Below are 26,723 nucleotides of genomic sequence, written 5' to 3' on the forward strand. Positions count from 1 at the left end.
AACTTCATTTTCATGAGCCAATATTTACATTTTGTAAGTAGTTGTAATAGGTAAAGCTCGAAATTGCCATGCATCATTGAAAATAGCACAAGACACTAATTTTAAACAAATAAATTAACAAATTGATTAATTAAGCAATATCACAGCCACAAGAGTGTTGTTGTTTCTAAAACTGACATTCAAATCTACAGCATGATTGAGAGTGTGATTGCTTTTATGCAGGAATTCAAAAAACTAGTTATACTGAGTAATTTTATACGTTTTTTTTTGTTTTGTTTGTTTTTTTCCTCCACAAAAATTCATTAAGTTAGTTTCGGTTGCCAAGAGCAGTCCTTGGGAGTGACATTCACAGGTCATGCTGGGATTGTTCTCAGAAAGCTACAATAAAGAATTTGGTTTGATGTCATACAAAATTTACACTGTACTTCTATCTCTCACAGGCTCAAATTCTTTGTGCAAATGTGCAAAATGCTCAAGTTCTTTAAAGTCAGGCTGATTGGCAAACTGGCTGAAAATGTTTTTATCATTCATCTTTCTACTTTGTCGCTATTGTTGTAGTTGTGGTGTGGACTTTGCTATTTTCATAGAATTACAATAAATATAAAAACTTCGTAGTTGTCATCATAGTTATCATTCTTGCTGTTAATGGGCCTTAAAGGAATAGTTCACCCAAAAATGAAAATTTTCATCATTTACTCACCCCACATGTCGTTCCAAACCTGTATGAGTTACTTTTTGAACATAAAACGATATTTTGAAGAATGCTGGTAATCGAACAGTTGATGGTCCCCATTGACTTCTACAGTATTTCTTTCCCTACTATGAAGACCAACAATTGTTTGGTTTTTCAAAATTCTTCAAAATATCTTCTTTTGTGTTCAACATAAGAAAGTAACTCATACGGGTTTGGAAAGACATGAGGGTGAGTAAATGATGAAAAAATGTTTTTTTGGGTGAACTATCCCTTTAATGCAGGGTCATGTTATTGATCCACAGAACTGAATAGAATCTCTGTTTTGTTATAGCATGAATGAGTTCTTAAACATTCTTTTTATGCATTAAAGGACCTGGATTTAATTTACTAATTAATCTGTATCTATTAAAGCAGGAAAGATTATTACTTCCCTTTTGATATAGAAGTTGATGACACTGACAGTGGCGGATAATAATCTGGGTTATGGATTTTCAACTGTGATGTATTTTAGTTCAGTGTTCGAAGCCGCAACACAGTTCTGTCTGTAATTTTTTGCAGTTACTGGGGAACAGTTGATGATGGCTCAATTCATTTGCACAGATTTCCCTGCAATGTCTCTATGTATGCTGTTGCCTCTTGATAGGCCAAGCTAGACAAGAGTTGAGCAAGTAATTCAAAGGCTCTCTCCCTGTTGAAGCATGAAAGTAAAAGATAATTAGTGCCTGTGTCTGGAATAAACGTGATAAAGTTAAACAAGAAGTGGGCAAACACTTAGAGAGAAGTAAGAAAGTATTCTGCATGAAACAATATTGACATGGCTTTCTGCTTTTTCATGCTCAGACTGCAAAATGAACAGCTGTCTGCGGGAAATCAATAAAGTGGGTGCTCATTTGTCTCAGGTAGGCCCATTAACGAGGAGAATGTTTTGAAGTAATTAGCCTATCTTGCGTTAAAAGAACTGACATTTTATCGACAGGGGCAACCCTCTTTGAATACAATGCATCGGTAACTCATTTCGGGGGCCACAAAAGGAAATAGGATTTCTTCATAGAACATTAAAACAAGACGTAAAGCAAACCTAGGCTTTATTTCTTATTTAATTAGATTTTTTCCCTGCTTCCCTTTGATGATAGAAAACGTGTTGTGGTGAATTCAAGTCTTTTTTTTCCCCTCAAATCTCTTCTCAAACAGATTTGGCGAAAATTTATTTTGTTGGGGTAAAATACCTTGTATGTCGATATATGAAAATGGTATAATATATTGGATATAATGAATGCTTTGCTGTTGTTGTTAAAAGACATCATTGCCATTATAATGGCAGTGAAATATTAGTAATCTACTCTGTCAAGATTAACATTTCTACTTTTTTTTCAGGGGAGTAAATCATTCATAATTTAATTATGTACATGCTTGTTTTGCAATCAGTTCTTATCCCTCTGGGGTCTGAGGTGATTTTGGGGCCCTTGAGATGTGTTGACATGCCCTGATATTTGTGCTTATTTCAGCTACTTATAACATACTATTGACCAACATGTATTTTTTTTTGTATTCAGCACAAACTGTGCTACAATAATATGTGACCAAGATGGATGTACATGTTTGCATTTTTTAGAAAAAAAAAAAATTATGCATGGTTAGTAAGTTTTGGGAAAGAAAATGTAGCTGAAATAAGGCCATAAAACCCACACTAAATAGTCCTGAATAAGACTTTTGAGTAATCAGTCTTGTAGGCTAGAATATTTACTTCACAATCACGTGAAAATAATTCTGCTTATTCATTCACAGAAAACAATATATTGATTAAATTTTTTTGTGATTGAAAGTGGCAATGGCCTTGAATATTGTTGTCTGCCCCATGTCCCCTTGTCAGGTTTTGAACGTCAATGTTGTGCTACATGTGTGTTCCTGCCTGCCCTGTGTTACCCCTGTTTGGACTATTAAAGACTGCTGTTCCTATTTATCCTCCATCTCCACGTTCCTTGCTCCTCTCTGTAGGCAATCTTTGACAGTAATTTAATTCTGTGATGGAAAGCTGAATTTTAAGCAGTCGTCACTCAGTGTCACATGATTCAGAAATCATTCAGATATGCTGATTATTATATTATATTATATTTGTGGAAACAGTGATACATTTTCAGGACTCCTTGATGAATAAAAAAGTTCCAAAGCCTGGCTTTAAAGTATTAATTTCTTGAAAATATAAATGAATGAATGAATTAATTAATGAATAATCAACCAATCTTACTGAGCCCAAATTTTTAATGGTAGTGTATTTTCTTCTCTTTTTGCTTTATATAAATGCATGCATTTTGGCATTAACAATTCTTTATATATAGGGTGTTTTAAATGAGGACATTAAATACGTGGCTTAACGAGGGGTAATTGGCAAGACACAGGAGGGGCTGGCTGACAGAGTTCCAGGGGTAGTCGACAGAGGGAGGCGCCATGGTGGAGGAAGGGCTGATGACTCCAGGGGGCCGACCGACGCAGCGGAGGTGACCGAGGTGGAGATCCGATGTGCCAGGGTGACGAGGTGGATCTGGAGGACCACAGCGGAACAGGTTGGATGCGGAGGCGGGGATCTGGAAGGCCGTGGTGGAGCCAGAGCGACAGAGGACGGAGGAGCAGCAGAACCCACCGCAACCGACGAGGCATCGCCGCACAGAGCAACATTGCTGAGGATCGCCGCAGAGCCTGAGCTGCTGATAACGTCAGACCAGGTGCAAGACAACGCCCGCCACGAGGGAGAAAGCCGTGGACCGCGAGAGCGCAGAGAGGAGCTCAGCCTCCTGCACCGTTCCCAAGATCGGCCCAGAGAGGGCTTCCGTTCCTGAGTTTTGCCCAGAGAAGGACTCCTGTTTGCACATCCAGCCCAGAGAGGTCTCCTGTTCCCATGTCCAACCCAGAGGAGACGCTGTTCCCACGTCTGGCCCAGAGATGGCCTCAGATTCCAAGCCCGGAGGCTCAAAAATACCCACCCATCCTCCTGTTCTTGCCTCTTCCACCGCTGTCGTCTGGCAGCCCCTCTGCTTGCCCACAGCCCACCATCTGTACGGTGCGAGTTCCGTGGGTCTGCCAGTCTCCATCGTCAGCGTGGCTAGAGAATCCCTGGCCTCTGCCTCCAGCCTCTGAGTCCCGGACTCCGCCTCGGCCCGTCGACCCAGCGGCTCCATCATGGCTCCTAGCTCCTTCCTCTCTGTCAAGTCAAGTCAAGTCACTTTTATTTATATTGCACTTTTAACAATACAGATTGTGTCAAAGCAACTTTCCAATATCAAATGAGGAAAATAGTATCAATAATGTAAAATGACAAGCTTAAACACTCAATTTTCAGTTAAAAGCATTTCATTATTGAATTCAGTGATGTCATCGTCCAGCTCAGTTCAGTTTAAACAGTATCTGTGCAATCAAGTCGATGATATCACTGGAAATTAAGTGTCCCCAACTAAGCAAGCCAGCGTCAAGGAACCAAAACTCTGAAGGTAAACAGCTGGGAAATAAATCACATGATTATTTTAGATCTGTGTGGCAGCAACAATATACAGTAAATAAATCAATAATTCCACAGCTCTGTTGTCTCCTCTGAGGCTGGGACTCTAAACAGTGTTCTGTGCTCGTCTGTGCAGCCAAAGACACAACAGTTAGCATGTTTTGCTCAAACTTTCGCCATGGCATTAGAACTGCTACACTGTTGTCGCTTGTGAAATCAAAATGACGGCGCAGCGGGTGGAAATTTACAGATTAAGGGGCGGTAATATTATTATGAGATCCCTTTGCTACATCACTAGGGGAGCGAAATCGGACGCACTCATTTTTTCAGACGCTTGCAGAAAAAGGCTTACTAAAACAAAGTTACTGAGTTAATCTTTTTCACGTTTCCTTGGTTGGTAGATGCACTGGGGACCTGATTATGGCACTTAAAACCTGGAAAAGTCAGATTTTCATGATATGTCACCTTTAATATAGGCCCCTTTTATTCCTTGTTGACAGAAAACAAAATATAACCGAGAAGCCATGACTGAGAGGACTTTAAAATAATCCAATTGTATTTATTTTTTCTATCTGTCTGTTTGTTTGTTTTTGCTACTTGTCACCATGCGACGCCATCCGACGTCCCCTCCAGAATTTCACTTATAAACATATAGTTCGTCTTCGTGATGATGCCATATACAGTTTTGAGTGTTTCATTTTTAATTTTATGAAAGCTTCAAGTGCAGTTAATTATTTGTACGCGCAGACAGATGACGGCGGTGTTGAAGCTCTTTTGTTTGCAGTCAAACAGTTGTCCACTGCCGTGTGTGTATCCTGTAGCAAAATGCGGCGAAAAGTCCTACACGACGGTAATGGTTTGATTAAGGTGTTTACATGTCTGTACTGCACTTCAATAATGTGACTAAAATAGGAATACTCCACATTGATTTATTTACTGTATATTGTTGCTGCCACACAGATCTAAAATAATCATGTGATTTATTTCCCAGCTGTTTACCTTCACAGACATAACTGACTGTTTTTGTAACTCGTGTGTGTTTTTAACGTAAACTTGTGTGTGAATGAGAACTTAGTTTAGTACTCAATGGCTGTGATAGCCGCTTTCTGTCCATGTGTTTCGGATGTGTGCGCTCAGAAAACTGTATATCAGAAGTTTAAACTAATATGGTTTAAAACGCATGATTTCAGAGTGATAATCAGAACCAAAACAGATGTTTTTAGCAGGTACAAGCTGAAATGGCAGCTCTATTCTGGAAAGGGGGCGGGGTGTAGCAGCTCATTTGGATTTAAAGAAACAGGCACGAAAATCAGTGTGTCTGCTTCCAATCAAAATAGGCATTTTCAAAATGATATAATAAATGATCTGTGGGGTATTTTGAGTTGAAACTTCACAGACACCTATATTAAATATTGTAAAAAGGGGCATAATATGACTCCTTTAAGAAAGATAAGTCTTATGTTTTAAGAGCCCTTTAAAACAGAATCTGGCACTGGTACAACCTTCACTATAATAGTATAAGCAATTATATGAATGATTTATGCTGATTTTAGAAATGTTTTTGACTTGCTATCAATGTGTCCAGATGGTGTAGCTATGGCATCTACCACCAGGGACTAACAGGGCCATGCTAACCAGCCAAACTGTGACCTCTTGACTGTAACATCTGAGCCTGCGACCCACCCACCGGTCGAACACAAGGAGCTCTCAGTAGAATTAGTCACTGATGAGATTCACTGAACTGTTCATTGCATCCACCTGGTTTCCATTTCCCGTTTTATTGTGTGCTATGGTTTATCCTCACACACTTTCCAGCCCTGTCTGCAATTCTGAGCTTTCATATTCATATCTAACTGAATTGGACTGTGTACCTACTTCTGCCTTCTCATTTCATCCAAATAATCGTCTGCATATAAATCCTGTGTTTGTTACATTGGTTCATACCAGGACATTTGTACAACCATGATGCATCAGGATTGAAATCCAGAAATAGACTGCATTTGGAGTTCAGTTTCTAATGAACGCTCTAGCTCAGGCATCTTCAAATCTGGCCCACTCTTGCAGAGTTTAGCTCTAACCCTAATCAAACACATCTGAACATACTAATCAGAGTCTTCAAGATCATTAGAAAATCACAGGTAGGTGAGTTTGATCATGGTTGGAGCTAAACTCTGCAGCAGACTGCCCTCCAGGGAAAGATTTGAGGAACCCTGCTCTAGCTTCAGTGGGATGTCAGCTCTCTTCTCTCATTTTGTTAGTTACCCACCAGGGTATAGCAGTCTAGAGAACCGCAAAATTATACAATCAACTCTAAACATTTTTTTTAAACAGTTTGGGACTTAAAAGGCTTATCTTGAAGAAGAAAACATATTTCTAATATTTCACAATTGTTATCCTCCAAGGAGCAGTTCCCCAATAAAACCATCAAACAAGAAAAACTAGGCATAAAAATCTTCAGATTGTAATGTCTGGTGATGCCACTGTAAAGCCCCATTTCTATAATAATAAAGACCATGCTGGAGAGCAAACCCATGAAAAATGGAGAGAAATGAACTGAGTTTATCACAGGGCACAGACACATCGTCCATATTATTGATGTGCCATAAATCATAAGCAGAATATTTTTAATTACAGCAAGTCTCTTCACCATTGTGAATACTCTGGCCTTTGTACTTTAAAGAAATAATGAGCTTTACACAACACTATGACAGAATTTTAGTTGGTTTATATTGGCTTTACAGCGTTCAACAGCGTCTTTTTTTGTGAACATTTTTTTTATTTTATTTAAAAGGCAAACTGTACATGAAAAGAAACAAACAAAAAATAACATACATGAATGCAAAAACAACAATGGAATACATGATTGTACGAGGAGAAAAGAGCAAACAACTGAAGCAGAAACAACAGAATTATCAGTTAGGATCAGGGAGAATTACTTTTCATAAAGGGATGTACAGGCAATTCTGTCAGCATTATCACCAGTTCTGTCTAAAATGGAAATATAAACATTTCCTCAAACAGTTATCAAAACACCTTTAGTTTTATTGTCAGCAAAAGAGACCACCTTGTAATATTTATTATTGCATCTATGAACATCATTCATCCAAAAATGAGCTTTCTGGATCAAAGCAATGTCAACCTTTTTTCGTTGCAGTAGTTGTAAAAAAACTTGTATATTGACATTACAACTTATTATATTAATTTCAGTCATTACTATCAAACAAATAAGTGAACTGAACAAATGAGAGAAAGTTATACCACTGCAAATGAATTAACTCAAGTCTGACTTTAAAAAACCATTAACATAAAGAAAACCCACCCCATAAAACTTTTACAGACTGGGGTAAAAACCCTCCCCGGTCTTAATCAGTGACAGTAACATGACATCCAGTACCATTCTTTATAACACTGTCATTAGCTCTATTATAAGAGAGCAGAATAACTTCGAATTCACACGAGTGATAAAGTGGGGTTAAAAAAAAAAGTATGTGTACTTTCCATAACGAGGAAACAAACATAAATAATTATCATGTACATTGAAAACTGTACATTAGTGATGCCAAGTTTCCTTGCTTACACGAAGAACTGCCAGTAGCGATTGTCACATGAAGTTCTAGAATAGTAAATCAGAACTCGGTATTATCAAACCCTTATACCACGTTCATCCCAGGAGAATGAGGAGCGGGAATGGAGCTCCGGAATTGACACGCTTCGTCCGGTGAGTGCATTAGTTTGGTCTCGCCGTGTTTCATGAAGATCTTCAGAGTAGCAGGATACTGAAGAAAGGTCTGCAGACCTGCCTCTTTCAATTCCTTCTGTATTGCACTGAAGGAGCTCCGCTTTGCCGTCGCGGGATAGAAGTCGGGGAAGAAGCTCAACATCGCATCGTCACCCGCTTTCACAGAACCGCAGCGTCTTGCTTCTTTTAGAATCAAATTCCTGTCGTTGTAGCGTAACAGTTTGAAGAGAAACACTCGTGGTTTGGAGTGATCCGTTGAAGTTCTGGAGTAAACTCAATGCACGCGTTCGATCTCGATATCTTTGCCTGCAAGTGATAGGATCCAAATCCAAACCGTTTCAGAAAGCCGATCGGATCATCCTTCTCGGCCCCTTCAGGTAGTCCCAGCAGTCGGAGATTACTGCGTCTGCTGTGGTCTTGTAAATCAGTCACCTGCTGCTCGAGGGCATCCAGATGGCCAATGTGTTTGCCGATCACATTTTTCTGCTCTCTCTGTTCCCCGATTAAAAAGTCAACTTTAGAGCATATATTCTGGATTGTAGTCATGTGAGAGGCGAATTCGGTGTGCATTGCTGCTAATTCAGCCTTCAAAATGTCCTCAAATCGCTTTATAGTGATCGCCATGGTGTCTTCAACATCGGCTCGCTGCAGCTGTTGGTTTTGTTTTCTTCTTAATTGGCGAGGATGATGGTGAGAGATAAGCGAGTTTCCGACTGTGTGACATCTCCAGACCAACGACAAACGAAAAAACTACCCCAAATGTAAAAAAAGAAGACGAACAACAGTAAAAGACGGTAATATATACAGACCTCAGCTAATGTGCGACTTGGCTCATGAAAGCGTCACATGATCATTTCAACATGTCTTTCCATGACTTGACCTTAAAGGAATAGTTCAGCCAAAAATGTTGGAAATTTACTCACTCTGAGGGCATTGAAGATGTATGAGTATGTTTCTTCATTGGAACAGATTTGGAGAAATTTAGCATTACATCACTTGCTCACCAGTCGTTCCCCTGCAGTAAATGGGTGCCGTCAGAATGACGCCGGTTTCACACTGCAAGCGTAAGCAGGGCGTACGCAGCGCGCAAGCAGGGCGTACGCAGCGCGCAAGCAGGACGGAAGCAGAGCAGAAGCAGCGCGTATCCATTTTGCATTCACACCGGCAGCGTTTGCAGCGCGCACCTGAACCACGGATTTTGTACAGATTTCTCAATAATGGGTAATAAGTTAGCTTTGTTTTATTTCTATTTAAAATACATTACAGAGGGAAAACGTGTCAAGAAGCTTATTTTTTTTAAATAAATTACGAAATATAAGTTTGTTTTCAATTTTCTTTTATGCTTTGTTTGCGTGTAGTGAGAGTTGTTGACAGAAGGAAGGCAATCGCGCTATATATGTTGTTAAGAAGACTACGTAAAAGGATGAGACGCAGACTTTGGGTACACTCTATGCAGTTTACACACAATGTAAGATGAAGGAAGAATAGCCTACCTTCCTCCTCAACTTGAAATATTTAATTGTATACGTATCTCATATTTCTTATATATGTGTGATTATTGTGTGAAAAGTATCCATTTTTAAATAAATGTTTTTATTTCATCAGTGTTGTTTCTTTACTGATTGTAATACTTCAAAAATTGTACTGATTGGATTTGCATGGCTGAGGCCAACACAATGCTTTATCCTGAACATTACATTGTAGTATTGACAGTGCTTTTGAGGTTGTCATTAACCTTGCACAGTAATTGCTTTTACATATTTTATATATGTGTAGAATAATTTAAATGCTAATATTTTGATATATGAATTATGGTATAAATTACCTATTTAATTACAAAAAAAACATTACTAAGAAAATCATTTATAGTTTTTAATCTATCTTCTAAACAGAAAATTTACATACATTACCCATCAAAAACATAGAAAATCCAAAAAATGTCTGTAATAAGTAACCTTAAACTTCTTAATAGACACGTTTTTTAAATGATCAATTTATTGAGAATTAAGTCTGAAATAGACATACAGTAGTCTACAGCGTAGATGTATGTAGCATGTGTGACCTTATTCTGTCTATTGTATTTAGTTAATTAACTATTAATTGTTCGTACGTGGGCATGCTAAAAATTGAAAACAAAAAAGTAAGAAAGGTTATTACTTTCTGCACCGAGTGCTGATGCAACATCCTCCCATGCTTTTTCCTTCGCCTGCAAGTCTTTATATAGTAAATTATGAGGATCATAAATAACTGTATGCTTCTCAACCTCCAGGATTAAACGAGTGTCGTCCATGATTGTCTTCTTTGCATTAGCACTAGTACCGTCATCATGATGTCAACATGACACCTGTTCTTACGGCAACTTACTATATAGTTATAAATTTTCTGGGGAAAATTTTCACTTTTTCGTGTGTATTTTGTCCATAATCAATGCTTTGTCACTTTAATTGAGCGTAAGCAGCGCAGCAAAAATAGACTCGGCGCCGAAACGATCGCGGCACTGCCGCTCCTGCTCTGCTCCTGCTACGCGCTGCCGCGCCGCCCCTGCGTGCTGTGTGAACGCTCTCATCCGTTAACATGGGCGCCGAAAAAAATACGCGCTGCTTACGCCCTGCTTACGCTTGCAGTGTGAAACCGGCGTGAGAGTCTGAAAAGCTGATAAAACATCACAATAATCCTCAAGTAATCCACATGACTCCAGTCCATCAATTAAAGCTGCAGTCCGTAAGTTTTGCCTCTTTGTCGCCATCTATGTTTGAAAACCTGGAATTGCAGCCTCTTGCGGAATTATCTTCCGTGCGCGGGGTTGTGATCCGGTGTTCCGGCATGGCTCCAGCGCGGATGAATCTAAAGTTTTGAGGTGAATGTGTGGCAGTCAGTCACCGCACCGGTGTGAATACTGTACTCAGGAATCACAGATTCTAGCCTACGTCTTGGAATATATGACCCAAATAAGAATTTTCACCGTATATTGCCATCTGAACAAGTAAGTAACAAGTCTGAGTAAAAAAGAATTACAATAAATCACGCTACCAATGGTGATTAACTTAAATCTAACGATCGGTTAGCTCATATCACATCAAACCGTGCAAATTATAATTATTGTTATACTTTATTCTCAAATTATTAATGTTAACAACATCAGCATTGTGTGACAATGAGTATAGTGTGTATTAGCGTGTAGATTTCAATTTCTATACAATCTAATCTAATTTCATATTAAGAAATTCTTTTAACCCAAAAAGCAAACTATGCTCCCTTCGAACTGGTTTTCTTTAAAATACAAATCTTGTGTAATCCCAGGCTATCTGTAATCAGAAGCACATTTAAAACTGGAATATAATCTAATTTCATTCACATGTATTTCATAAACACATAATCCTTTCTGGATTACAATCCGCCATCAAAATTATACATTTAATTATTCTAGCTGCTGTGAGAAAAGGCTATAAACGATCCACCACCTGCAGGATCCTCACATGCGATAGCCTAGAAGCCGGGACAACTTCTTTATGTTTACAGACGGGACGTAATGACGCAGTGTCATGCTTGAATTTTCCACGGAAACCTACCCGTACCACTCAAATTAGAAAACATTATTATAAGCAAACCGTTGTGAACCTGGCTAAAGTAAAGTGATAGTTTTGAACACTGGCTGGTTATGTAGGTTAAGGCTGAGCGACGGTATACTGTTTTCGAACATTCCAACATCAGCTGCTGGAGGCGGGCTTTAGATTAATGTAAACATTTGTCACGACGCTCACGCTTATGCCCTAAACACAACAATGATGCAACGACGAAATGTAGCCTATCTAGGTGTGAGACGGGTTCTGACCAATGGTCAGAATATTATAGACAAAAGAATAATGTTTAGCAGCAGTTCAGAGTCAAGTATCAGATTTGCAATACAAAATAACCATCCAATTTCCATAATCAGTCCTTTAAGTGTGAATGGCTCATAGTCTGAAAACTTGATGTGTACAAAAATATTGGAGTCATCTCAATAACACATACCTGTTTGTTACTTTATTTTATTAGTGCTTAATTTTTTTTTTTTATTAAACTGGATAAATTATTACACCTTTTAATATTTTATGTGGTGTCATGATTTGATAAAAACAAAGGTATTATTGTATATTCTTTTGGCATTTCATTTATTGTATACCTTTTAAATTCGCTTATTGAAAGAACAACAGCAGCAGTATGTAACATTTATTGGAAACACATGTATCAGAATCAGAATTAGCTTTATTGCCAGGTATGTGTGGCGATTAAGAAAAAAAAGGAGCTTTACGCCACATCATTGTTTTGTTTACTTTTATTTTTTACTTTCACTTTGCGTGTTGGGGTGGAGCATTTCAATTAACGGCAGAAGGAAGGAGCATATAAAAATGGTTCGTACCTGAGAAAGTGGGCGTCATCAGTAAGGTTTGCATTTACGAGAGCGATTGGATCATCGAAGGAAATGGAAAGACGGTGCTTGTCGAACTGTTGCTTCCTGTGAGCGATGTCTGGTGCGTCGTGGAGTTTCATTCAACTTTTTAAGCGTTGCACTTCAAGATCATCTGTTTTTAATGAAGCTGTTCAGAGGACAAGTGATGGCCGCTTAATCCACCTATCCTGGTGCCTGATGACAACACTCTTTAGTTTCCCTTCATGATTGCAAACTTGGTCAGTACCTGTGCGCTGCCATTACACACACTCATTCATTCACGCACGCACTTGCAAAACATTCACGCACGCACTTTTTGATATGCTTATGGTATTACTGTGGTTGTTTATTGGTTATTGTGCCTTTTTGTTAGTTGATGTTATTAACTTTGAAGTAATTAACCATATTCTTTTTTTTTTCTTTTTCTATGGAAAATTTATGAATGGTCATGGACACGAATCTGCCTATCGGAAACGTGACATAGGTGACGCGATTTCTACAGGGATTTTTCCTTTTCTTTTCAACCTTGACCTTCATTGCTGAACATTTGTTCTTTCTGTGTTTTTGATTTTTGGTCATTGTAAAATAAAACTTCTTTTGTTAATAGTTTTTCTGACATCTATTTTTTTTTTTTTAATATTGTAACAGGTGGTTTTTTGCTATCCTGGGTAAAATAACATTCTTGTCAGGAAATTCCTGGCTGGCGCCCGAACAGACAAATATATTATTTCTTTAAAAGACTTTTGTGCTTAGTATGGCCACCACCGTTACATATGTTTGCACATACGAGGAATTTGTTTTAGTGACAGTAGCTCCACAGTGCAACAGATTGACAGCGACAGGACAGGCCAGGACACAGATAATAAAAAATAATTTACAAATACACGAAATGGACAGTATGCAAAATAGCACAAACACAATATACAAAATAGACAATTCAGTATGTACAGGTATGTTAGGTGCAAATTTGAAATGTAATAAGTATGTGTGTTAAAAAGTATGATAGTGTTGTGTGTTTCATGTTTGTTGTTCAAATGTTCATGAGATGGATTGCCTGAGGGAAGAAACTGTTCCTATGTCTGGCTGTTCTGGCGCTCAGAGCTCTGTAGCGTCGACCAGACGGTAACAGTTCAAAGAGGGAGTGTGCTGAATGTGAGGGGTCCAGAGTGATTTTACCAGCCCTTTTGCTCACTTTGGATGAGTACAGTTCTTGGAGACTGGGAAGGGTTGTACCAATGATTCGCTCAGCAGTCTGGACTACCTTCTGTAGTCTTCTGAGGTCAGATTTGGTAGCTGAGCTGAACCAGACAGTTAATGAAGTGCAGAGGACGGATTCAATGATGGCAGATTAGAACTGTTTCAGCAGCTCCTGTGGCAGGTTGAACTTCCTCAGCTGGCGAAGGAAGTATAACCTCTGCTGGGCCTTTTTGACAATAGAGTCAATGTGATTGTCCCACTGCAGGTCCTGAGAGATAGTGCTGCCCAGCAGAGGCGTCATGCCCATTCAAAGTGAGGGGGCACATGCCCCCTCAGATTTCTGAGCAAAGTGGATTTTGAACGTAGCTTCCAAAAGACAAAAAAAATAGCCAAATAATATTTTCTATATTTGATACAATCACACCAGTGTGATTAAATCGTTCAGCGAGTCATCAGCTGTTAAATTCAAATCTGCGTTTACTGGCTGGCACAGAGCCAGAGACAGATGCCTTTTTACAGCACTGCGCATTATAACCAATCACACACGATGCTGCTGAGCTTATGAATGCATTGACCAATCAGAGGCGTTCAGATGTGTCATCGCTAAAATGCTGGTGTTTTCTTCACTCGCTCGCTGACTGAATACCTCTTTCTGGCGAATTCTCTCGTTAGAAACAGTGTAGATGTGTGTATGAATCTGTAAGTAAGATATTCATTTCATAGTGTAAACAGCTTCAGTGATTTTAATGAGAGTTTTTGAGCGTGCTTGAACTCTAGACTGTCTGTGAAAATATTCTTTGATAATGTAAATGTTCTTTGTTCTCTTTCTGTACAATGAAAGTGTAATGAGAAGTAGCCAAGCTTACAATGTTTTTAACATTCACATTAAATATAAAGTCAGTCGTATTAAAAATATGTTATGGCATGACACCCATATATGTTACTTTTGTTTTTATGCATAGTTAATAGACTACATTAGGCTACTTTGACCATCAAAATCTAGGTGACCATCAAGATATTTCATGATATAGTTAATGCTTTTGGTTTGGGAATGTTTTGAATAAAAAGGAAAAAAATAAAAATAAAACATAAGTGATATTGTCTGCTGTGTGTCACATGACAACCCCCCCTCCCCCTTGTGCCCCCTCAAAAATAATGAGTGCATGCTGCCCAGGAATCTGAATGACTCCACTGTTGTTACAGTGCTGTTCATGATGGTGAGTGGGGGGAGTGCAGGGGGTTTCTCTTGAAGTCCACGATCATCTCCACAGTTTTGAGCGTGTTGAGCTCCAGGTTGTTAACACTGCACCAGACAGCCAGCTCCTTAACCTCCTGTCTTTGGTACTTGCTACCTTTATATCTTTACTCTTTCCTTTTATTCTTTTCATGGCTTTGGAAAACTTGCATCTGATGTTTATCGGGTCATCGACACCAAGTTTTGTTGCAATTTCTTTCTGGTAATTGAATGCTTTCTCTGAATCTTTAAAGTCTCTCTGCGAGCGATCGTGCAGATGCGAATATATTTGTGGCAGCTCAGCTGTTCGACACAGTGTATTTATGTTGCTAGTGACTTGGAGATGTTGTTCTCCCGCCTGACCTCAGATGAATGAGAAACGAACCGGGGAAAAAAATTGCACATCAAAGAAGGTGGAGTACCAGAACACACCCACCGATTGCGTAATCGCCATGGACCATTGGTAGCTCAAAAGGTGTTTAGGAGCCAAAACAAACTTCCCCAGAAATTTCACTTTGGTGAGCTGTTTCGAACTGCAGAAACAAACTCAAAACAAACTTAGTTTTGGCCTGATTTTGTTTGAAATTACGTCATATCAGTTCATTCTTGGATTTCGTTTGAAGAATATCGGGGCCTGAAGAGTCCGGGTGCTGAATTGGCCTGACTACAGTCCAGATCTTTCACCTATAGAGAACATTTGGTGCATCATTAAACAAAAAATACGTCAAAGATGACCACAAACTCTTCAGCAGCTGGAAACCTATATCAGGCAAAAATGGGACCAAATTCCAAAACCAAAACTCCAGAAACTCATAACCTCGATGCCCAGACGTCTTCAAACTGTTTTGAAAAGAAGAGGAGATGCTACACCATGGTAAACATGCCCCCGTCCCAAATATTTTTAGACCTTTAGCAGGCATCAAATTTGAAATGAGCTCATTTTATGCATAAAATTGTAAAACTTCTCAGTTTAAACATTTATGTTATCTATGTTCTATTGTGAATAAAATATTGGCTCATGTGATTTGAAATTCTTTTAGTTTTAATTTTATTCAAATTTGAAAAATGTCCCAACATTTGCGGAATACGGGTTGTAAACTATTTTCAAATCTACATGTTTCTTGTGCTGCAGCACACATCTGGCATTAAAATCTCCCTTCTTTTTTTTTGGTTTGGAGCTGATGAGATTTTCACTGTGTGTTTGTGACAGTCCTAAACAACTGCTGTGGAAAGCTTTAGAGCTAAGATCTGTCTAAAGTGTTATTGCCTGTTTTACAGAGTGTGTGATTTTCAATCATTGATGGAGAGGAAGAACCAGAGGAAGACAAGTTCATTTGCCAGGGCCGAGAAAACTGGGCTGAGTCAAAACCGGCTAACAGCTTTCCTACAATGATAACTATTGAACACTTTATCTCATTGTGGGAAGTCACAGCAAATCCATGTCCGTCTAGATTAGGCCTCACAGTGTACTTACAAATTCATTTTTCACCGCCTGTCAACAAATTAAAGATAAATAACGCTATGACAATATGCTGAAGTTGTCGACTTGCTTAGCATGCCTTATCAGAATTGTACACCTGTTATTGTGTTTTAGAAAACCATAGCTTGTAATTATTTGTCTTCTTTAATACTGCGCAATGTTTGGAATAGGTTTAATTCAAATTTCGAGCAGCATTCGTTAAATGCAAACACAGAATCCATTAGTGTCAGTTCACAAAACATGCTCAGCAGTGCCCTCCTTCCATTCCATTACCGCTCCAGTCTGTGGTGAATGGATTACTGGGTCTAATTCACTCAAACTTGGAGTACTGACAATCCACTCAAACTTTTGCATTTGCTTATGCATTGATAACATCTCTCTGAAAATCTCCTCCATCAAGCACATGCATATCAATATGAAATGCTTGTTGCTGTACGGATAATAGAAGTCACATTCTCTCTGGTAGAGAAACTGTTGAGTAAATATTATCCTAGGACTTAGGCATGTAATGTGGTGGTCATGCCAATTATAGGTGCTCAGTGTTTCTGTACTTTGCAAGGTTGCTTATTTCAGCTGCAACAATGCAAATTGATAGTCATCTAGAAAACGGAATGGAATGCCAACAGTGATCAGCATGATCTTGGATTATGATAGAAATGCATTAATATGGAGAAAGTGCAGAAAGTGGTTTTGCAGCCTGTTGGCCCGCACAGCCACAAGAGCTCCACCACTGTGCCAGTGGTCCCCCACTTCAGATTGTAAAGTGTTTTTGTTTTTAAATGCCTTGTCAAGTACGATATCGTAGGGTGGAGTTTGATGGATGTTTTGTTTGGAATTTTACAGCAGAAAATGAAGCGGCATTATCCGTGACAAAATTGAAATGAGCTCAGCCTACATCACAGCACAGAATGTGCAATCCCACTGCAAAATTGATAAAGAGCACATCATTAGGATGCTGGTGGAAACTAGGCTGCACAAATACGTTCGCTGCGCTACTGCGAAGCTCACAGGTGTTTTTGGAGGCTTATCTCAACCATGATGTGATTGAAAATTTAAAGATGGAGAAGTAATTTAATCCTATCACATGAACTGCATGTCTCTCATTGTGTCTTGGAAAGCACCATCTGTGCATGTTGTTAGCGGAGGACATAAAAACATTATGATGGTGTTTGTAGGCTGCTTGAAATCATTGGGGGTTTGAGATGCATGTGGGGCGTTCTAACTTTTTGAAGGTTTGTAAAAATGAATGCACTATGTACTATTTGTAATGTCCAAATGATAAAAATAAACAAATGTAGCCGTCTCTGTGTTACATTCTTTTAGAAAAAGATACAAAAGCTGTCACTCGGGTTTTAAAAGGTACATCTTTGTACCTTATTTACCCCTAAAGGGTAAATATTAGTAGACAACAAACTCAACCCTTTTTACCCCTAGTTAGTTAGTTCAAACAAAAATGAAAATTCTGTCATTAATTACTGACCCTCGTGTTGTTCCAAATTCGTAAGAACTTCGTTCATCTTCAGAACATAAATTAAGATGAAATCCAAGAGCTTTCTGACCCTGCATAGACTGCAATGCATCTGACATGTTCAAGACCCAGAAAGGTAGTAAAGACATTGTTAAAATAGTCTATGTGGCATCAGTGGTTCAACCGTAATATTATGAAGCTACAAGAATACTTTTTGTACACAAAGAAAACAAAAATAACGACTTCTTCAACAATTTCTTTTCTTCCATGTCAGTCTTCGACACACGTTCACAACAGTACCACAATGCATTTTGGGTGAACTATCTCTTTACACTCTTTAAAAGGATCATTTTAGATAGAGGCTGCATTCCAATCCACTTTTAGACATGCACTCGCCAACTTCCCCAATCACTTCCGCTTGGGGGAATCTCCGTTGCCCTTTTGAAGTGTGTTCCACTTTGTGAAGTGAACGAGGGAAGTTTATATTGACAGACCCTCGACCCCTCGATTTTGACTGAGGGAGCGAGTCTGCTTCATATTGTCACGTATCCTGTGGGTGTGCCCTGGTTGGCCACCAGATGTCACTGTCTTGTCTGAGCACATGGGTTTGTGTTGTGATTGTTCCATGTGTTCCCCCGGTTGATTGTTGACCCCGCCCTCCTTGTTATTCCCTAATTGTCTCAGCGTGTACACCTGGTGCTTCCTCGTTTGTCTCCTTTAAATGATCCTGGTGTTTGCAGTCCTGTTCGGCCACGTTGTCATATGTTCTTGGTGCAGTAAGTCATGTCTGTTTTCTAGTCCTCGTTTTTGCATTGCTCTGTCAGTCTGTTTTTCCCCTCGGGGTAATTTATGTTTCTGTTTTGTTTCTTTTTATTATTAAAACTTCACCATTCCCCTGCACTTGAGTTCTCGCCTCATTCTCTGCACGTATCATGACACATATGCACACTTCAGGTCACTCCATAGACTCACAATGCAACATGATTGTGACGTCATCGCAGATCACATTTAATTTATTCCCAACAACTCTGTAATATATAAATATATTTTTTTTTACATTTATAACAGCCACAGCATACCTATATACATAGAGAATGCTGCACCAAATAAATAAATAAGAGGAAAAATGTAAACAATAAACCAACTCCATAGCAGATTCTAAGTGATCAAGGGCTTAGTTAGGAGGTTCTGATTCAGCCCATTGCAAGTGTTCTGCCAGAAGTGGGCACTCATGCAACATAATCAATGACGTACATCTGAGTAAACAAGACAGAGGGAGATTTGCAAGTAAAGGGCATACAAAAAAAAAAGTGAACTGGAACACAGCCATAATAAGAATAGCCTGCTAGGACAGCCATTAGACTGAGTATGTTAATATTAATATTAAAATATTATTTTGGACTTTTCTATACTATACTTTTCACATTGCCATGGCAATAAAGTATAATGTCTAAAATGAACATGATGCACCTACTGTTGCAGAACCTCACTGCCACACAACAAGCACATCACACTGCTGTTTGCACAGTGCTGCTTCTCAAACGACTTTAGCAAGCTAGCTAGGAGGACAAATTATACACCTACATACTAACTGACAAGAGAGGGGTCAACAGCTTGTTGTAAGTGGGAAGATAAAGTGATGCCACCTGCTTTAAAAACACTAACTTTGAGATGTTATTGCTGAATAGGTGTTACAGTTTTTGCTCCTCATTAGCTGTAGCTAGCTTAAACTGGCTATGGAAAAACCTGTAACAGAACTGGATTACTAAACTCAGCTGGGGACAGTTAAATCAGCTATGATGCATCAATTACACAGCTTACATACATACAGTTTTGCTTTATTGGACCACACATGTAGCTTTCTTTGTTTTGAGGTGTCAGCAAGGGAATGTGTTTATAATAGCAGCTAATTTATTGTTAGACGTCAGCAGACACAGTAGTGATCACTGTGGGCCAGGTACACACAGACATCATTAAAAAAATTAACTGTGCTACTCTAACCGCCTTATTGCTTAATACTATGCATTCTCAGCAGAGTGGAACTCATCAAGAAAGTTTTCCTCATTAAGCAAACTACACAAGAAAAATATATACAAGTTCCTAAAGCCCTGCATGCGTTGCAACTGTCACTGATACCAAAAACTGATTCAAAAAGTCAAAAAAACTAAAATGTTTTCGAACATACTTTTTCAGTTATAACATTAATTTCACTACCATCTAGTTCTGTAGATATGGAGTTCCTTACAAACTTCCTCTTCTGTCGTCTCAATGCTGCAACTCTGGCATTGTGAACACAAGATTCTTGCACATAAGTACAGTAATAGTTGGTTTTGTTCATTCCACTTGAATGTCACAGCTAACCATTCACAGGCACAATGGCTTGACCGTGGAGTTATAGCTTTTTCATTTTTTTTTTTTATGTAAACATGTGCCTGATGGATGTCTTGACTGTTTTGCCTCGTTGCTTTTTTATTAGCATTTCATTCATTAGTCACATTAAAAGAAATACAAACGAATCTAGAGACCCTGCTTTTTCCATTCTGCGGTTTCCTGTTCAAAATGTTCTTTGTAAAGTGCTTAAATAGACTACAGATATTGTAGTATTAAATTACTTTTCCCTCGATAAAGTAAGGGATTATTCTTATTTTTTCTGCAATTTAATTACAGTTACTTCTTTAAACTTAATATCCTATTGTGTATAGACTGTAGAACATTTATACACAATACAATAGGCCTAGATAAAAAATTTAAGTCAAACATTAAAATGGATGCTTTTTATGTTCTTACTTTAAATACTTTGGTGACTTAATAAGAATATTGGTATGACTTTAGTGTCCAATTTCCGCTATTAACTAGTTGGTTAGCATGAATGTTACAGGGATATTGACTCTTTATTATTACTTAAAAAACACATATTAATGTCTTATTCTGCAAGACCTTATTCTAAATCCTTAATCCTACCCAATGCCTACCCAATTTGTAAACTTAACAACTACTTTACTAAATATTAATAAGCAGTATTAGGAGTATATTGAGGCACAAATCATAGTTAATAGTTAGTTAATAGTGAGAATTGGACTCTAATCTAGAGTGTGACCAGAATGATTTATGTAGTTATCTGTTACTTGAAATAATTAAAAGAACTGTTTCATGTCTATCCTTCTATCATTAACTTGTCATAGTTGATATAGGATTTAGAAAGTAATTAGTAATTAAATACATTTTGGAGAGAGTAATTTGTACAGTAATCTAATTACACTGTTGGAGATGTAATTATTAACTAGTAATTAATTACTTCTTAGGGAAACTTACCCACTGATAGCCATAGACCTTACAGGACCTTACAGGAAGCTGTATTTAATTTTTGAAATGAAAAGGAGGCTGTGAGGGATAGAAGTACAGTGTGTTCAATGGATTGTACTGTTGTTTAACAGCATACCGATTGTTCAGCTCATGAAAAGACTTGCCAAAAGTAGATAGAAACTACATAACAGTTTTAAAAGTTGTGAGTTGTGAAAATTACATCATTTAGGTCCTTTTTACAGTGCGTGCCATTGTAAAGACTAAAACGTAGGTACGAATACTACCTTCACATACTATCAGAAATTTCTTACTTCCCACTTTGGAAGTTGTTATTACGAGTTTGTCACATTCAAGTGCTTTGTTATGGGAAAGAACAGGAATATAGTTATTTATATATACGTCATTATACATGACTGTAATGGCAAGACAAAATAATATAAAACTTGTTGGAGAAACTTCACAATACTACAGCTATGTTTCACCTCACCACCATGTTTCAAGTATATGGCCGCCCAACTCAGAAAATCCTTGATCAAAATTATCTCAGTGTTTCCCCGTTGTAAATACGACTTTAGAGGCCATTCATGTCAGACTAGGAAACTAGTCAATAATTATGATAGCATGTGAAGGTATAAGGTCTGTTGAAGCTAATATTGGTTTTCTAGTCTAGTCTTGCTTCTGCCAACTGATGGGGTAGTTGTTCCTCCACAGGGTTAATATCAGCTACCTTTACCCTTACAGCGGTTTATGAGATATAACAACTTGAAAGTATTTTGAACTTAGGCTTTATTGTCTGTCACATACTAGCTACCAACTTCCCTATTTATAGCCATGCCAAGAAGGATGTGTCTGAACATCAAAAAGCTTTATCTGTCTTCAGGTTTGATTTGATCAAATTGAGCATGAGCCATGGTGTTTCATTTTCACTTTCTTAGCTCAATCAAGGTATGTTTGTTCCAAGTCGATATCTATTCAGTCGATTGTGCCCAACACTCATGCCACAAATAAAGTGCTTTTAGTCTGTGTTGTTTATCCTTCTTATCACGGATGCATTCAGGAATTTGGGTCACTGAAGTGTTTTATTCTGAATCTCATTAGATTTAATCGGTTTGATTTTGTGACTTCAGCTGGCTAGTTTGTACAGCCTTTTTGCTTAATGTGATGAGGTTATAAATTTGAAAGTAGCTTGTTTTGCTGGTGATTTTTAAACAGCACATTATGCTGATGATATGAGTCTAGACTAATTTTGCTCACTAAAATAGCCTGCTCTATCGCATGTTTGTCTTGGGAATCAGTTTATGAATTCTCTTAGCAAATTGCACATTGGGAGACCTGAGCAGAGGTCTTGATTGCAACGGCTATATTCTAATTATTGCTCACAGTTAAATAACCCAATGTCAGCAAGGTGCCATGAGTTGTCAAAGGATATAATTAAGAGAAAGACATTTATGAATTTCCTCACCTCTGACTTAAACCTGTGATTATATAAACGCATAGCAAAACCACAGAACCTGGATGTGAAAATGCAGTCAAACCTAACTGTCTGATATCTTTTGGCTCTAAACTGAGTTGTTCATTAGGGAAAAGCTGTATCCCTGTCGCTTTGAAGTCAAGAGCCCAGTTTATGCATGTTCACTTGAAGAACCAGAGGTTCAGAATTTTAAATGAGCTTTTAGAAATCAACAACAGCAAAGATTAAACTTGGGGTCACCTTTAATCGTATAATAGAGTGGAAGAAGAAGAAAAGACTTTAAGCCTAATCATGTGTCGCAAATCTGATCATGTTTTTTTAATTAGTATTTTTGTCTATGCATATCTATGCATTTATTTTTTATTTGTATTTTTTCTTGTTTAAATAATAAAACTCAGTACACTTTGTTATATATATATATATATATATATATATATATATATATATATATATATATACACACACACACACACACATACACACAGTAGGAAAATAAAAAATTGATCCCCTGCTGATTTTGTACATTTGCTCACTGACAGAGAAATGATCAGTCTATAATTTGAATTGTAGGTTTATTTGAACAGAGAGACAGAATAATAACAACAACAACAACAACAACAAAATCCAGAAACAACGCATTTAAAAAAAGTTATAAATTGATTTGCATTTTAATTCATTATTTAATGAATAATTATATAAGTATATGTATAAGTATATGATCCCCTATTAACTCCCAGGGGTCTTTTATACAGGTAAGGAGCTGAGATTAGGAGTACTCTCTTAAAGGGAGTGCTCCTAATCTCAGTTTGTTACCTGTATAAAAGTCACACAGAAGCAATCAATCAATCGGATTCCGAAATCTCCACCATGGCCAAGACCAAAGAGCTTTCCAAGGATGTCAGGGACAAGATTGTAGACCTACACAAGGCCAGAATGGGCTACAAAACCATCGCCAAGCAGCTTGGTGAGAAGGTGACAATAGTTTGTGAGATTATTCGCAAACAGAAGAAACACAAAATAACTGTCAATCTCCCTCGGACTGGGGCTCCATGCAAGATCTCAACTCGTGGAGTTTCAATGATCATGAGAACGGTGAGGAATCAGCCCAGAACTACACGGGAGGATCTTGTCAATGATCTCAAAGCAGCTGGGACCATAGTCACCAAGAAAACAATTGGTAACAAACTACGCCGTGAACGACTGAAATCCTGCAGCGCCCGCAAGGTCCCCCTGCTCCAGAAAGCACATGTACATGCCTGTCTGAAGTTTGCCAGTGATTCAGAGGAGAACTGGGTGAAAGTGTTGTGGTCAGATGAGACCAAAATCCAGCTCTTTGGCATCAACTCAACTCGCCGAGTTTGGAGGAGGAGGAGGAATGCTGCCTGTGACCCCAAGAACACCATCCCCACCGTCAAACATGGAGGTGGAAACATTATGCTTTGGGGGTGTTTTTCTGCTAAGGGGACAGGATGGGGCCATGTACCGTCAGGGCCAGGGCATTGAAAATGGGTCGTGGATGGGTATTCCAGCATGACAATGACCCAAAACACACGGCCAAGGCAACAAAGGAGTGGCTCAAGAAGAAGCACATTAAGGTCTTGGAGTGGTCTAGCCAGTCTCCAGACCTTAATCCCGTAGAAAATCCATGGAGGGAGCTGAAGGTTCGAGTTGCCAAACGTCAGCCTCGAAACCTTAATGACTTGGAGAGGATCTGCAAAGAGGAGTGGGACAAAATCCCTCCTGAGACGTGTACAAACCTGGTGGCCAACTACAAGAAACGTCTGACCTCTGTGATTACCAACAAGGGTTTTGCCACCAAGTACTAGGTCATGTTTTGCGAAGGGGTCATATACTTATTTCAATCATTAATATGCAAATCAATTTATAACTTTTTTTAAATGCGTTTTCCAGATTTTTTTGTTGTTATTCTGTCTCTCACTGTTCAAATAAACCTACCATTAAAATGATAGACTCATCATTTCTTTGTCAGTGGGCAAACGTACAAAATCAGCAGGGCATCAAATTATTTTTTCCCCACTGTAACAAGAAAAATATTTCAGATTTTATTTAATGCAGTAAACACAGTTGATATGTCACTAGTTCCAGCAGCATTCAGAGAATGTTTCATTCACATTCGCAGAGGCAATCTTTGCTTAATGAAAAGAAAGAAAACATATTCATAAAATCTTCACAGAACTTCACGCACATGCCACTTAAAAAATCTTTCTGTTTGAATTAATCTATCACGATGGAAATATGCAGGTATCTTTGAGTTATGAATGAAGCGTCATGTAGCAGACTCTGGGAACAGATTGCCAAGCCGGTCTAAAGCGGATTAGAGTTAATTAAAGGGATGTTCCTACTTGTCATATCCATGGATCCACTTTCTATTTACATACTAATGCAGAGAGCAGGCGGAGGAGGAAAGCGCTCCAACATGACATTGCATAATTTAACAGATGAGGAATGAGTTTTTCTTTCTTTGAAAAAGTATTATTAGTGTAGACACTTAACCTGTGTATACCACCCCTGATTGCCTATACGCTTCTTTTGCCTGTCTATTTTTTCTTTTATTCTTTTTGATGTCTTAACTACCACATAGTAAAAAGAAATGGATACAGTACGTATAATTACTTGCATTGTTAACTGGTTGCCTTTGAGCATGTCATTTTTAATAACTAAACATTTTGCTCATTCTGCACACCAAAAGTAAGCTGCATCAAAAATTGCATCCTCTTTGATTATTTATTTTGAATAAGTTATTGCTTTGTGACTGTGTTCTGTATATCAAAGTGTGTAGTATGAATGTAGTCCGGACTTAGTACATTTGTCATGTTGCCGTTGTCGCATGACTCTTTTGACATACTGTTTTTCACCTACTTTATAGTAGGGAAGTATGCATTTGCAGATTCACCCATAACCTACTCTCCTTATTAGTATTTTAAGAAGTGCAGCCCTTTAGACCAGAGGTCGGCAAGCAAGTTTGGCATCGGGCCAAAAAAAAAATTCACCACTAGATGGCGGGCCAGAATATAGTCAAAGGATATTTTAAGATATTAATTGATAAAGAATTGCCTGTGACTGACTGTTACAGTGTATTTTGTAACTGGTAGTGAGCTGTTACTCTGTGTAAAATCCTGCGACAGTCATTAACAAAAAGCCACATTTGTGTGGTGGTGTCCAATCAGAGTATGTGAGCGGAGTGGAGCGTCAACAATTTCCCCTCCGCGTTCCGAGCATTTAATAATCACTCCGCTCCCGCTCCACTCCGCGCTCACTGATATCAGAAAAAACGCTCCGCGTCTAAAGTATTTCAGTATGTTCGAAATATCACAGTTCTATGGAAGCCTGTTTCCACCACTGAATAAAAAATAATAAAAGATTATTGCGACTTTTTATCTCACAATTCTGACTTTTTTTCCCCCACAGAATTGTGAGACATAAACTCGCAATTGCGAGTTATAAATTCAGAATTGTGACTTTTTAACTCGCAATTGCGAGTTTATATCACGCAATTCTGAGAAAAAAAAAGTCAGCTGTCAGCTGAAAATATTTAGAAGGAACAAATAAATTCCTTGAGAAATATAACTTCCCGCTCATGTCCACTGCAGTCATCATAGCCTTCACATTCTTTCTGATTTGAGTGATCATTTTCTTCTATCGCTAGCTAAATATGTTTAACGTGAATTCTTGCTAAATATGCAGTTATATTACGGGTCGTTGGCATGAATTGTACTCGTGATGGTGGTGGAGCGCTCTTGGAGCGAGTGAAAACCATGATACTCGGACTTTTAAAAAATCCGCTCCTCGCTCCATTCAAAATCACACAGCTCCACTCCGCGCTCCGTTCCGCTCACATACTCTGATTGTGAGTAACTGTTGCTGTCATGGCAGATCTATTTCAGAACCAGCCGCTATCAAAATAATCTGGCTACGGGCGCAGGCCAGATATTATTGTTGGCGGGCCACTTTTGGCCCACGGGCCGCCTGTTGCCGACCACTGCTTTAGACTAAAGATCCAAACTTCTGGCTCCTTGAGCTTTCTAAAGGAAAATGAGGTCCTGTTGAGGAGGTCCTGTCCCGGTAATGACAGAGATGTTTGGTCTCCTTGATGCCTTGCATATTGGCTGCGAAGGTCACATGTGTCAGTTTTCAGACAGAGCTCGTGTTCGTTTATTTCCTTTCACTCTTGTCTGAGACGCTGCTTTGACCAATTAG

General features: G+C 38.5%; 1 protein-coding gene across 1 annotated transcript; it reads right to left on the reverse strand.

The window, feature by feature from the left end:
* Positions 1 to 2,937: 2,937 nt before the first annotated feature.
* LOC306866279 (uncharacterized protein) lies at positions 2,938 to 12,644 on the reverse strand. Its single transcript, XM_079411372.1, has 2 exons — positions 12,323 to 12,644; positions 2,938 to 3,890 (listed from the first exon to the last, which is right to left on the reverse strand). Exons 1-2 carry the CDS (start codon positions 12,354 to 12,356, stop codon positions 3,406 to 3,408), a joined length of 519 nt encoding a protein of 172 aa, XP_079267498.1. The 5' UTR covers positions 12,357 to 12,644; the 3' UTR covers positions 2,938 to 3,405.
* Between the last annotated feature and the right edge of the window lie 14,079 nt (positions 12,645 to 26,723).

The sequence above is a fragment of the Barbus barbus genome (genome assembly GCF_936440315.1).
Source record: "Barbus barbus genome assembly, chromosome: 4".
Taxonomy (NCBI): Eukaryota; Metazoa; Chordata; class Actinopteri; order Cypriniformes; family Cyprinidae; genus Barbus; species Barbus barbus.